Here is a 16111-nt window from a genome sequence, read left to right as displayed (position 1 = left end):
TCCAAAAAAGTTCTAAAACAATAACTTTTTATTTGTTAATACTAGAAATATGAATTTATTACCATTAGATGCGTCTCAATAAGACAAATCTAACAAACCATATTTCATTTTTTTATAATCACTGGATGTAAAAATAATTTAAATTTTGTAAAATTTTCAAGTTTTAAAAGATGATCTTAAAGTCCATTTAGTTTCTAATCTAAAATAAGAGATACTTTATTTTTTTTTATATTACTTTTTTGAATAATCAAATATTTTTTTAATAATTTATATTTAATAATTTATTATAATATTTATTCAATTACTATTTTATTATTTATTTATAGTTTTCCAATAAATAGTTCTAAAAATTTAAGAAATATAATAGTATTTATCAAGTAAAGCTTCATGAAAAGGCAAATTCTGCTGATAAAAATAATATTAATGAAGCTTTACCTTTATATATTATAAAGTAAAATATGCAGAATATTCTTCTAATTGTACAATATGAATAAGACAGGGCTTTTTTATCAATAGGTATTTAATATTTATATATTATACCTGTAATCTATTCTCATTATTAATAACTAATACATATTCTTTTAGATGAATATTAGCTACAAAGTGGCTTTTTAAATATAAAAAAAGTAAGAAACAGCTATCAGTTGCTTTATGTACAAATGCTAATAGATCTTATAAGCTGCCTTTTTTAATAATTGATAAATATGCAAATCTACAATGCTTTAAAAATATTAATATTGGCAATTTGCCAATATTCTACCAGTATAATACTAAAACTTGGATATTAGCAATCATTTTTTAAGAGTAACTCTAGGAATTTGATTATCAAGTTGGTAATAAACAACATGTTTTACTGCTTCTTAATAATTATACAAACTATAAAATAAATAATTTAGTTCTTAAAAATATTAAAGTTTATTTTTTGCCATCTAATATGACTTCAAAACTTCAACTAATAGATCCTGAAATAATTATATCTTTTAAAAAGTATTATTAGCATTATCATATTTAGTAAGTTGAATTTTTTCAAATCTTTTATTATTTTATTATATTGCAAATTTAATATACATATTTTATTTTAGATGGATATTAAAATAAGTTAAAGTAGGTCAACTTATATAGGATATCATCAAAAATTATTAAAATTATATTAAAATCCTTTCAAATATTATTCTTAGAGTTAATATCTACAAAAAAAAAAATATATTTAATAAAAAAATAAATAAATTTTGTGAAACTTCAAAACTCACATATCTAATATTTAAAAATCAAAGTCTATATTTACAAATAAAAGAAAAAAATGTTAACTTAATTTTTTAAAAAAATAAAGAAACAAAACAAAACTTCAAAATTTATTGATCTAATGTGAAAGAAAAAAAATATTAAATAAATTATTTAAAAAAAAATGAAGTTTCAAAATAAAACTTTAAAATTTATTCATTAATATTCAAGAACTGAAACTGATATCTACAAAATAAAAGAAAAAAATTAATAAATTTAAAAAAAATAAAGAAGTTTTGTAATGAAACTTTAAAATTCACCTATTTAACATGTAAAAGCTAAAGTTGACATTTATAAAATAAAAGAAAAAAAAATTACAAGCTTTAAAATAAAATATTAAAACTTACCTCAATATAAACCAATATCTATAAATAAACTTCAAAACTTACCTATTTAATGTTTAAGAATCTAAAACTAATATTTATAAAATAAAAGAAAAAAAATATTAAATAAAATTAATTTTTTAAGAAAGTTTCACTTCATAACTTACTTATCCAAAACCCTTAACAAATTGAAACTAATACCTACAAAAATAAATAAAAAAGAAAATTAGTATATACTTATACCTTCTATTTAAATAAAAATATTTTTTTAACTTACTGGAAGTCTAATAACTTAAAAAAAAATGAGTTAATACATTTTTTTAATATAATTAAACATTGCCATATATTCTACATACTTAAATAAATTTGGTTTTTTCAAATTTATAGGAGTTCAATAACTTAAAAAAACAACAAAAAAAAAAATATTAGTATATTTTTTTAATACAATTGAATACCTCCATACATTTCATATACCTAAATCTGGTTCTTTTAAATTTATAGAAATCTAATAACTTAAAAAACAAAAAAAAAAATGTTAATATATTTCTTCAATACAATTCAATATTATATAATCCCATATACTATGCTGGATTCTTTCAAATTTCTAGAAGTCTAATAATCTAAAAAAAAATTGAAAAAAAATATTAATATGTTTCTTTAATAGCCTTATATATCTAAATATAATTTATTAAAAAAAAATATTAAGTTCACAAAAAAACTTACCAAATTTAAATACTGAGCTTACAAAAAAAAGAAATATTAATTAATAAAAAAATAAGTTTAGTAATAAAAATTGTTACTAAATTTACAGGATCCTGGACATCACATATATAACTCAGAAGTTGACTTTTCGCAAATTAACCCTTTATTTTAAAAAAAATCAGGTTTTTTGCGATTATCTTGGCATCCAGTAGTCCAATTTATGTGAACTTTTTTTTTGTTTTGTAGGTCTCATCGAGCTCTACAAAATAAAAAAATCTGTATAAATCAGATCACTGGATGCCGAGATAATTGCAAAAAACTAAAAATAAAAAAAAAAGCAAATTGGGCCTTTTTTAGCAAAAAGTCAGTTATAACCTATATAAAAGATGTCTGGAATTCTAAATTTACCATTTTGACTTTGAAGTACTGAAGCAACAGAACCTATAAATCTCATAAAAAAAATAAAAAAATATTAAAAACATTTTTTAAAAAATAAAAAATATTGAAAGGTTTATAACAAAAAATTCATTATGAAACTTACCTTCTTTTAGCATTTCAGTCTAATATTAAAAGCTAAAAAAAGTTTACAAAAATAAATAAAAAAAAATTGAAGTTTAAAATAAATAAAATTTTAAAACTTAACTGAAATTTAATATTTAGAGAGTATTTATAAAAAAAAGAAAAACATTAATATAACATTTCTTATAATAAAAAAAATATTATTTCACATTTTATTGTGAAACATACCATTTTGTTTTAAAATACTAAGCCAAAACACTTGAATCTACAAAAAAAAAGAAAAAAATATTAATATAACATTTCTTACAAAAAAAGAATAAAAAAATTTTGTTTTACAACACATTGCAAGACTAATATTCTGCAAAAGATTTGGTCAAATCAAATTAATTTGGATTTAATTTGAATTTGATTTGATTTAATTCAATAATTTTTGATTGACAAATCAAATCTGAATCTTAAATTTAAATTCGAATTAAATCCAAATCGAATTTTAACGTGATTTGATTTGATCAAATTAAATTCAAATTAAATCAAATCAAATTCGAATTGAATTGAATCAAATCAAATCAAATTAAATTTGAATTTAAATCAAATTCAAATCTAGTGCTCTGCTTTGTACGGGTCAGGTTAGGTCAGGTTTGAAAAATATTTGAATTTGACTCAAATATTCACGTAATTCAACTCAAATGTTTAGGTCAATCAATTGTATAACCTAAACTTGACTTAATCTGATTATAATTTAACCTGAATAACCTAGATCAAACTCGAATTTATATTAAAATTTTTTATGATAAGCAAAACTAATAATTTATTTTTTTAAATACCACTAATATTTACATATAATAATATTATTTATTTAATTAATTAATATAAAATTCATCCCATCAAGATTTTAAACACATACATGTGCGAATAGTAGATGTGTTTTAAGGTTGCATCTTTTTATTGCCACTAGGTCAGCTTTACTAGAAAAATTTGGAACCAATTAAATATTCAATACTATTATCAATAATTGGCACCAACAAATGTAAATACTATTATTATACTCTTTACATTTATTATTGAAAACTATAATATACTTTTTGTTTCTGAATCTTAAGTTATTCCATAAATTTCATATTTTATTTTAATCTATTAATCTATAAATGCAATAATACTTATAGAATTAAAATATTCAAAATTTTGCTAAATAAATTTATCTTTTATTTATTAGTAAAGTTTTTTACAAGTGTAAAATACAATAGCGAAAAAAAAACTTCATCCTATGGCTTAGTGATAGAAAAAAAATGCATCATTTAGATCACTCAGGTTGATCTAAGTCAAAGTAACAGTAGGACCCTAACCTGACAAGTTAGGTCATATGAGTTACAAGTCATTAAAATAATTAATCCTAACTCAATTTAAAAATTTGGGTCAGATCGATCATCTAGGTTTGACCCAACCCATATAAAGCACTATTTGAATCTAAATCAAATTTAAATCAAATCTAAATCAAATTTGAGTTAAATCACTAAATCAAATTGAATTAATTTGAATTATTTAAATCAGATTCTAATCAAATTTGAATCAAATCAATGAATCAAATCAGATTTAAATTATTCAAATCAAATTCAAATCAAATTCAAATCAAATTCAAATCAAATCAAATCAAATCAAATCAAATTATAAATCAGATTTAAATGATTTAATCAAATTTAGATTCGATTTAATTTGAATTTGATTTAAATCGAATTAAATCCAAATTTAACTAAATTCAATTTAATTCAATCTATGCAGAATACTATGCGAAATCAATCATTCATTTCATTAAAAAATAAAAAAAAAATATTTTGAAATATATTTAAAGTATATTTAAAATATCAAGTTTCATCTATCTAAAAAGCCATCTAAATCTAAAAAGAAAAAGAAATGAAATTTTTGATAATTGCATCCTTCTGGATGGATATAACCCATGATAATTTGTTTGTATGATATATAAACTTAATATCAATAAAGCATATATAAATCATTTAAAAAAAAAAAATGAAAAAAAAATGAAATATTAATAAATGTTTTATTGAAAAAAATAAAAAAATATTTTGAAATATACTTTAAATATATCTTCAAAATGCTGAATTCTATTTATCTAAGAAGCTGCTCAAAAAAGTTAAACTTAAAAAAGCAAAAAAGTGAAGTATTAATAAATGTTTTATTAAAAAAAAATAAAAAAAACATTTTAAAGTATATATACTTCTAAAATATTTTGTCCATTTAAAGAGCCACTCAAAGAAGCTGCTGAATTTAAAAAGAAAAAAAAATAAAAAATTAATAAATGTTTTATTAATTTAAAAAATAAAATAACTCCAGATTTTAAAAAAAAAGTTCAGAACCTATACCTTTAATGCTTTAATAGAAAGACATATCCGCCAATCTGCAGAATTAACAAAATTCGTCTAAATTAAGAAATTTGACAATAATTTAATAAAAATTAGGTAAATTGAGTTTCGCAAAAATGATCATACTTGTGCTACATGATTATATGACAGATATCAAGAAATTACTTCAACAAAAAGTAGCGTTAAAAAATTTTTTTCTTTTGTAAACTCCCTATTAAACTTCCCATCAACTCTCTCATCAACTTTTCAACCAGTTTTTACATCAAGTAAGTTGAGAATTTTTGCAAGTATATTAGTAATTATTTTATATTAGATACAATTTAGAGCTGTTTTTTTATTTTTTATTTTTATAGTTTATAGAAAAAATTTATTTAGAAAGCAAAATTATTCAAAAAAAATCTTTCAATAAATAAATAACTCTAAATATTAATAACGATGTTTTAACGAATTTAGAATATATATTGTCATATTGATTAGTTGTTTAATTAAAATCTATTTGATATTTATTATTAATTATTTTTCAGTTAATTTTTTTTCATTAAATCATTAAATATTCTGAATTTTGTTAAGTTTTTCTTTTTATTTTTTTAATAAACTAACTTTATAATATTTTTTCCTTTTTTTTCTAGAAACTCCTTCTACTGGTTTCGGATTAAAAAGTTAAATATTTTGGGAGAAGTCTTAAAAGTTTTTTTATATATTTTTTGATATTTTTTCTTACATAAGAACGGGTTTTGATCGATTTTAATCAGTACTGCGCCACATAACTGATGATTGGAAAATTCTGTGAATCAGCGAATATGAAGTCTGAAAACTATTGAATAAAACTAAGTTTTTTTAAATTCATTCTGCATGTTGCAAATTATATATTCTAGATGTTGGATATACTTACCAATTTTATCCAAAAGAAGATTATATAAAGTTTATCAAAATCTGATGTGAATAACTTTTTAGAAAAGAGTTTTTAACCTTTTATATACTATAAATTATTTTTACAAATATTAGTAACCTATCAGACTACTAATAATAAGTAAAATAAAATTCTCTGATATTTTAACAATATATCTTTTAAAAAATCAGTTTATAATTATAAAGTATTATTAAACATATCAATTACCAATATTTATATATTGCTTATCATGCCATATTTAACTGATATATCATTATTTGATATCTTATCATTCAACTAGTAAAATTTGTTTTTACTTCAATAAGAAAATGCAAGTAAACAGATAAAATTAGCAGATAAAATTGAGAAATTTATTAATAAAAAGAAATTCAATTCAATGCAACAAACTACTATATTTGTATAAATGTTTTAATTTTCTATGATAATAGTTTTAATTTTATAATTTCTAGTAATAATTTATAATAAATAAATGTAATATTACAACTTTATATAATAATCATATGATATATAATTCTATCATTATATACCCTCTCTAATTACACAAAACCCTACTTACTTATAAGATAGGTCATTTTCCAGACTTATGGTAAAAATCATATATAAAATTTTTTGCATAAAAGAAAATTTTATGTTATATTGTTATTATACTTGTAGCCGAAACCTTTTCACGTGATTTTCGGCCACATCTTTAAATCAAAATTAAGTTAAAAAATGATAAAAATTAATCTCTACATCCAGCCGAAACTATAATATAAAGTCTTTGAAGTTTCGGATGGATTTCTGGATAGTTTTTAATAATTTATTATAATTAAATTACTGAAAGGCTGAAACTCTTTGTCAAACCATGAGGTTTCGGCTTACATGTATAATTATTATAGTTTTTTTTTCCTTTTTAGTTAATTAACCAATAGAATTTAAGAAAAAAGTAAAATAAAAACTATTAGTAAAAAGCTAATTTTCTATAATAATCTTTATTATAAGTAAGTGGATTTTAATTACACGCTTATACTTAATTCTGAAGATATGCAATTATAAAAAATTGACTATAGTTTCAACATATTAAAATTGCTAAAACTACTATATAAAATTACTAAAATAGTTTTGGCATGTTAAATTTGTTAAAACTAAATTTACTAATAAACTAACTATATTTATATAAAAAAATAAATATTATTTTTAATGTAATAATACATTTGTAAGTCTTGCGGTTTATCAAACAAAAACATTAGAGATACACGCTAAGGTAATACGTTTCATATGTAGTCACCATGATCACCTAATAGTACATATGCAGGATTTCATAGAGAAATGATGAATGGTTTACAAATTAATAATATTAGTATAGTTATTTAGTTCTTTACTTAGGTATATTACTAATATTATTCTAATAAATTTATAAATGTACTATAGTTATTAAAAAAAAAAAGTAATAATATATTTATATATATTTATATAAAAAAAAATTATTATTTGAATGTAGTATATTTGTTATATTACTAATTATAAAATGAAAAAAAATTGTACATATGTAATGAAAAAAAATCATATATATGTATATAAATCATATTTTTTTATCAGCCTTATTATACACTTACATAGAATTTATTATATTAAATATTATTATTATTAATATTATACAATTATTACTAGGAAACAGAAACCGTTGTAAGTCCAGAACGAAAGATTTTATATAAAAATCCAAATATCTTTAAAAATTTAATTTGTACAAAAAATCTGGTATCCCTAAAAAAATAAAAATGAAAAATGAAACGTTAGAAACGTTTCTTTAAAGTTAAACAAATAAGAAAAGCCCTCACAAGTCACAATTTACCTTTAAAAGTCTGGCATATACAAAAAACCTGCGTTTCTAGATAAAAGAAAATAAAAATAAAACGTTAAAAATGTTTCTTTAAAGCAAAACAAATAAAAAAAACTCACCAGTCCGTTATGTACAAGAAATCCAGAAACCCTAGGAAAAAAATAAGAAAGTCGTTTAAAGAAAAATATGCTTACTAACTGAAATCTAAAAAAAAAGGTAATCATAGCTTGTTTATTTTTGATGTAGCATGAAATTTCAATACACATCCTGTGCGGACCAATCAGAAATGACGCGTGCGAACAACTGGAAATCGCTACGTGACACTAATTGTCATCAGCCTTCGTAAAATTATATAGTCCTTTGCTACGCTCTGGACAATTATTACTAGAAAATGGAAACCGTTGTAAGTCTGGAGTGAAAAATTTTGTATAAAAATCCAAATATCTCTAAAAATCCAATTTGTACAAAAAATCTGGCATCCCTAAAAATAAAAATGAAAAATGAAATGTTAGAAATGTTTCTTTAAAGCAAAACAAATAAAAAAAGCAATTCACCAGCCCAGTATGTATAAGAAATCAGAAACCCTAGGAAAAAAGCAAGAAATAAAATGTTAGAAAATTTTCTTAAAGTCGAACAAATAAGAAAAGCTAATTATATATTTACCTTTAAAAATCTGGCATGTACAAAAATCCAGTGTCTCTAGAAAAAATAATAATAAATGAAACGTTAGAAACATTTCTTTAAAGTCTGATAAATAAGAAAAGCCAATTCACCTTTAAAATCTAACATATACAAAAATCACAGTATTTCTAGAAAAATAATAACAAATGAAACGTTAGAAATGTTTGAAACGTTTCTTTAAAGTCAAACAAATTAAAAACCTCTTTTTCCAATTACTTTTAAAATTCTGGTATGTACAAAAAACCTGGCATCTCTAGAAAAAATAATAATAAATGAAACGTTAGAAATGTTTCAGTCAAACAAATAAAAAAACCCCTTATAATTTACCTTTAAAGTCTAGTATATACAAGAAATCCAGAAATCTTAGAAAAAAAATAAGAAAAACATTTCTTTGAAGTTGATTAAAAGAAAAATATACTTACTAGCCGAAATCTAAAAAAAAAATAAAAAAAGAGATTATCAGGTAATCATAAATCTTTTTACTTGTTTATTTTGTCTAGCACAAAATTTCAATACACATTCTGTGCAGACCAATCAAAAATGATATGTGCGGACAACCAGAAATCACCACGTAACACTAATTGTTATTGACCTTTGTAAAATTATATAGTCCTTCACTACACTCCAGACAATTACTAGCATCAATTGTATGGTTCGATATGTGATTAATCACCAAAATTAGACACAAATTATCCTCAAAAAAATAACATCAGAAATTTTATATAATAAATTAATTTTTTTTATCATAATATTCTGCTTTATTATAAAGCATTTTAATATACTTATTTATTTTTATTATGAAACTTCAAACTTTAATAAACAAAATAAAGATGATAAAATTTAATTTTATGCATTTTTTTTACATTCATAAAATAATTTTTTTTTAGGGTTCTATGTAAAGTCAAATTACCAGTTTTAAACATTAAAAATCATAATAATAAAAAAGTTGTTCCCCATAGCAAAATCTATATATTCTATTAAACTTTAATATAGCCATAATCAAATTCCAATAAAATCGTCAAAGTTGAATGTAAAATTTTTCAAAATTTTTTGTCATCTAAGAAATACAACTTTTGACTAATAGTTAATCTTCAATCTTATAATATGAAATTAATAAATAATAATTATTGTCACATAAATTATGATTTAAGCTTTTTGCAAAAAAAATTTTATTAAAATAACTTCATTTTTCATAAAATTAGGTGAGAACTGAATTTTCAGTAAAATTGCAGGCAAATTTATCACCATTTAAGGGATAGAAAATACCTCTTTAAATATTTTGTAATTGTACATTAATCCTAAAAATATATAACTACTACCATTTGATTCCTCTTAATAAGATAAATCCAATAATATAAATTAATTAAATTTTAATCACTGGATATACAGAAAATACCTTTTTAAATATTTTGTAATTGTACATTAAATCCTAAAAATATATAACTACTACCATTTGATTCCTCTTAATAAGATAAATCCAATAATATAAATTCATCGAATTTTAATCACTGGATATACAGAAAATACCTTTTTAAATATTTTGTAATTGTACATTAAATCCTAAAAATATATAACTACTACCATTTGATAAGATAAATCCAATGATATAAATTCATTAAATTTTAATCACTGGATATCAAGTTATCCTTGATATATGATTTTAAAACTTTAAATATACAAAAATTTACTAAATATTATGCAAATCTAAATTATTATGTATGAAATTACCCAATTTTACACTACGTGTTTTACTATATTTCTTGTTAAAAATGCTATCCTTCAGATAAGATATTATAAAACTATTAATAGCATATTTCATAGAATTAAAGCAATTATTGCTACAAATAGAAATAGAATTTATTAATAAATAAAGATATAATGTAAATATTTATAAACTATTTTTACAATATTATATATAAAGTTGTTTCACTTTGAAAAGTGACCGGATGATTTTGACCACCATCTGAGAAAAAATATCTAAATTTTTTTGTCAATTTGTTGACTATTTTCTATAGTACAGTCAAGGTTAATTTGACAACTAAGTTAACCGCGCCACGTAGCAACATATTCAACATATTCGGCGTAACCTATCACACATTACAAGGGATGCCATTACCAATAGGTATTACGTTACATTACGTTGTACGTTATATTACTACTGCGTAACCAAAAAATGATATGATAAAATTTTGTAAAAAAAAATCACACCCAAATTTGGTACATCAAACGCGATAAATACGGTCTTTACACACGTGACTAAAACACGAACATTAGCCAAAGCAGTTGTAGCGACCGTGACCCATAAATAGTGGTTGTAGTTGTTGTTTCAACACGCCTTTCCTTTAATTTCTTATATTTCAAAAAAAAACTCATTTTTTTAACATTATACTGTTCGCTCCCTTTGAGTTAACCTTAATTAAAAAAAAAAGAAGATCTATAGCAAAATTTTCATAAAATAAAATGTCTCAATCTTATCAAATTCCGTTGGAAAAAGAAAAGGATAATAAGACTTCACTCCAGGCACGAAGGTCAGATTCTGTTTCTGTTACTATGGTGTCGGCTACACCACCAAATTCCGCGGCTAAACCAATTCAGCAACTCCCTGCCTCTACTCTAAGTCACCTTGAAAATATTTTTGAGGCTGTCAAGAAACAGGTATGCAAAGATTATAGTAAAGAAGAAATAGCATTGTTATGTTCAACATGTTAGAATTTGGGGTAGATAAACGATTTTATTTATTTTTATTTACTCTTTGGAAACTTTTGAAAAAGCCAATAAATAAATATATATATGTTACTTTCACTTTCTTCAAACCCATTAGTTGGTTGTACTATGATAACGTTTATTATTTATATCAAATTAGAGAATTTATGATAACAAATACTGTGAAATATGAGATTATGGAAATTAAAACCAATCAATAAATCATATTGCCTACAATATATTTAATACCTTCCCAATTTTTTTATTAATTTTATAGGTTTCAATATGGGGGGAACGTGCTAGGTGGAAGATTGATTTAGTTTTGTTACCTGCTGAAGAAGAAGAAGATACAGAGAATTCAAATCAAGTTGGAGGTTTTTTAATTTCTATTCTTTCTTTCTTTCTTTCTCGACAATCTCAAATTATATCAATATTTTTACGATTTACCTTTAATATTTTTGATTAAATGTTTCAAGGATCCTCAAATCAACAACAGTCTGGTTTACACACTCCTACAAGCGATAATGCGGGTGATACACCAGTATCAGCTCATGGTCAGTTACAATTAACAACAATATCAACGCAGACACAGCCACCACAAGTTCAATTTTATACACAGGTATGTTCTTTTAATTATAATTATTAATGTTCAAAAGATACTTAAGAATACAATTTTTTGGTTTAAGGCTGAAAATGTAAGAGTGGAAAATCCCATGCGTTATACATTAGACGATGATACTATAGAAAAATTGGACATTGAGACGGCAAAACGTATGGTAAGTTCGTGTTTAAGAATGATTGCGATGAGCTCCGTACATTACAATTACATAATGCGATCTGGTTTATCTCTTTAAAGCTAAAAGAAGCAATACTTCACATTCGTGCCTATGAATCAGCATTAAATCGCGTGTCTCGCGAATCAGAGACAAAGGTTTGTCGGATATTTTGCATTATTGTTATTCGTTTAATCATGAATAAACAAGTAATATAATCTATTTAGGTAAAGGAGGCACAAGCGAGAGCAAAAAAAGCAAATGAACAAATTGAAAGCATGGCGAAATTCCATTCGATAAGAGTTAGCAAATAATCATCAATTTTAATGGTTGTTTAAACATCTTTACAAACCTTTAATTGTTGTTTTTGTTCTTTTCAGGAAAAAGAAAAGACCAGTAAGCATTCTGTAGAACTTAAGATATTACAAGAAGACGTTAAAATTTTAAGTCGAAAATATAAAGAAGCAAATGCACAATTAGCTGATGTTAAAGCAAAATATACTAGTTTACAAGAACAAGTAATTCGTAGTAAAGAGGTTAGTAAAAAATATTCATAACTTTATTTTTTTTACACTATAAAAAGAAGAAATATTTGGTTCAATATATATGCTTCACTTTGCATCGATAATGTTAATATTTTACAGACAAAGAAAAGAAACATGAAAAGTTAAAAATTTTTTATATGTAGTGGATTCTACAACAATGATAATTGTATTTGAGTGATATTCCAAGGAATGAAATTAAATATTTTTCTGGAATGTAATACAGGTACAATCAAAAACAACAGATATGGTTGGAAAAATTGTTGAGTATGTTCCTCAGCAACAGACGAATGGATATTTAACTTATAATTTTCCATATGTACAAAAGATGCCTCCGCAACAGAATCCACAACAATACCTACAAGTAATTATATTTATCATAAAGATCAGACATAAAATAGTTATTATGATTTCTAATTTACCTTTTACATATTCACAGCAGAATCAGCCACCTCAACAATTAAACGTGAGATATTAAATATCATTATTTTATTAAAAAAACTTTTCTTTTATTTACATCTTTTAATCTCATTAGCCAACCCTTCCTAGCTCATCATCGGCCTCGGTGCAATATTCAAATGGTCGACCTGTTATTCCGCCAGCATATACCTCACAACAAGATCCAAATCGTCGAAATTTCCCTCCTTATCAAATGACACAAACAATTCAAAATAATTCATCGCGTTATCCAACCTATCCTTCAAATCAACTTCACTCTGAAAATAATCGTCCGGTATTTTCCCCGTATTCTTTCCCACAGCATCATCAGCCGCCGCAAGATATCCGTCAAACTCAACCAGCTACTTACCCAATACAGATGAATACTCTCCCCGCTTCAACCCAACCAAGAGTAGTGCCTGCGTACACTCATATTCAGCAAAACGTTCCTGCTACTCCCACTATAGAAACATCGATTTCAACGTATGTTCCAGTTCAAAGATCGGAACGTAGTGGTTTAGATAACCTTTCATTGGCCGCAGAATTGATATTATCTTCGGCTATTCCTTCATCCACATCGATATCGAAGCAAGATGGTCAGCAAATTATTTCTAATTCTACTCCAAAAAAAAATTCTAGCAGAGAAGTATCGTCATCGTCAGACTGTTCAACAATTTCAATGGAAACGCCAATAAATGTTTCCACCTCTGCAGCTAGTACTTCACTTGTTGAAACACATATTAACATTAAACAAACTAATGGAATGTCAACCCCATCGACACCACCACCTAGATTTAACACAAGACTCGTTAACTCATCAAAGAACATATCTACTCCTGATACAATAACAGTGATAGCAGATGACGATATTGGATATAAGAGTACACCAATTTATGCAGATGGACATTCTATACATACATTATCACCTTCTATGGAGGTATATGAAGATAATCATTCATCAAGTGGTGATGAGACGGATGAATTTATACATGGTGAAGGAAATCATCAAGTTTTGGAAGAAAGTAAATCTGATGTTAAAAGTGACTTAACAACAGAGAGCATTAATGTAGATGTAACTTCTAATCATCATAAAGAAGAGTCAGAGGAAGAATCAAATGGGCCGCCTAAGAAAAAACGACGTTTATCAAATGTAAAACGCGTCCTCCCACCTGTGCAAATTTTTTAATTTGCTTTTATTTTATTTTATTTTTTACTATTGTTATAATGAGGAAGACAAAAAAGTAAGGAATTTTTTGAAAATTTTCCTTGATAATTTTTATTTTATTTCATTTGTTGCAAAAGTTTTAAGCTCAAAAATATATAACAAAAATTTTGTAATTATTCTTATGGGATGGGTGAGGTAATTTTTTCTTCATATATAATAAATTTTTAAAACTTTAGGATATTAAAAAAGTTTTTTTTTTCAAAATCTAAATCCTTGATTGTATAGAAAAGTATATTAATATCAGCTTGTTAATTTATTAATAGTCTTTAATTAAATAGCATGATAATTATATAAAATGACAAAACAATATTGAAAATGGGGATTAGAAAATTTACTATAATGATTTTGAAAAATGAATTTTAATATAAAGAAAAGAGAATAATTTTTAAATAAATTTAAAAAATCAATTTTAAGTTAAACTGCATTTCTTGTGAATAAAAGAATTTTATCATAATAGTTATTGCGTCAGTCACGCAAAGATCATGCTATTATTATTGTAAGAGTGTTAAAAAGTATAACTAAACTGTAAAACTTATTAAAGGATTAATTTGTAGTCATATTTAACCGATAAAAAAAACATCAATTATTTAGCCATTAACAAAAAAATCAGTCCGTCAAAATCAGCAATTTAGACTTTCCGCTTATTGAAACAAAATAATACAATTACTCATTTCTTGTCTGGTTTAGACATTAAAAGCATTTTTGTCATATTTATAAGTCATTTGATCTCTATTTGGAAACAAATCTTTTCATTCTTTCGTTAGGACGAAAATCAAATTGTAAGGAACTTGAAACAAAATTTTTGTTTTTAATAAGCAGCAAGAATGAATTTACGATCTCCTAAGTAAAAACGACGATTAGATTCAAGATATGATATTGCACGTGTAGTATCATTGTAGTATCATTGAATACAATATATTGAAGCAAGAGTGAAATTCTTCAGAGGACGAAGGATCTAAAGCAAGACCATTACTTTGGTTGAAGTTCTGAAGACATTCGTGCAAAAATTACTTCAAGCATTTCTTGCGCTTTTCATTCCAGCATACACGTCGTTGGGACTCGAAAATTGAATCCACGTCCACGAATTGTCCAAAATGAATTAGGATTAGGTCGGCAGAAAGTTGTTCTACATTTCCATCTTCTAAAACTATAGTTGATTATCTATCGATAACCTAAAAATAAAATACCTTAGCTGTAATTATAAAATAACGGTATATGAAGTACTAATTACAATTTTTTTTATTGCATCATTATCACTTATGTAAGCTAATCTATATTTACGAGTTGCTTGATTAAACTTCCAATTTGCTTCTCCTTGGATATATCAGTTTTTACTCGAAAGTCACATAATTTTCTCATGTTCAATACATTCCCACCTTCAGATGAAGAAGATCCTGAATAATTGTAGCCATCTCTTACCTCTAGATTATTTTCTCGCGTAAATTTTACATGACGACGAAAGTCACGTGATTATCATATCGAGTATTGAGAAAGGTAATAATAATTCGTACACAACCTGAACGATCATCCAGTTAGCCATCTAATAATTGCTTCATTATAACCTTGTACATCTTCTACATTGTTAGATACCGATTTTTTAAAATGATCAGGAGAGAAAGTGATGATATATTATAGAGACGATGAACTATTCAAATTTAATTGTGAAAAATATGTAAGAAATAAGGATAATTAACGAATGTGGTTATTTATAGTGGTGGAATCTTTTTGGGCAGTTCTTTGTCCTCCAAGTCCTTTAGGCTGCAGGTTACAGGATCTAGTGTTTCATTTTATTTTGTCTTTTTAACCTCAAACAAATTAAT

The 16111-nt window shown here is 24.0% G+C and overlaps 1 protein-coding gene across 1 annotated transcript; it reads left to right on the top strand.

The window, feature by feature from the left end:
- Positions 1-11070: 11070 nt before the first annotated feature.
- On the top strand, positions 11071-14473 carry OCT59_022085 (uncharacterized protein; the record flags this gene model as incomplete). The annotated part of the gene is made up of 10 exons (XM_066146944.1): positions 11071-11265; positions 11591-11687; positions 11790-11932; positions 12000-12089; positions 12170-12244; positions 12314-12388; positions 12467-12622; positions 12855-12992; positions 13068-13094; positions 13164-14473. 10 exons carry the CDS (start codon positions 11071-11073, stop codon positions 14250-14252), a joined length of 2085 nt encoding a protein of 694 aa, XP_066006036.1. The 3' UTR covers positions 14253-14473.
- Positions 14474-16111: the final 1638 nt, after the last annotated feature.

Source organism: Rhizophagus irregularis, chromosome 30, assembly GCF_026210795.1.
Source record: "Rhizophagus irregularis chromosome 30, complete sequence".
Classification (NCBI taxonomy): domain Eukaryota; kingdom Fungi; phylum Glomeromycota; class Glomeromycetes; order Glomerales; family Glomeraceae; genus Rhizophagus; species Rhizophagus irregularis.
The sequence above is the reverse complement of the archived record's forward strand: the minus strand, read 5'-3'. Positions and strand labels throughout refer to the sequence as shown.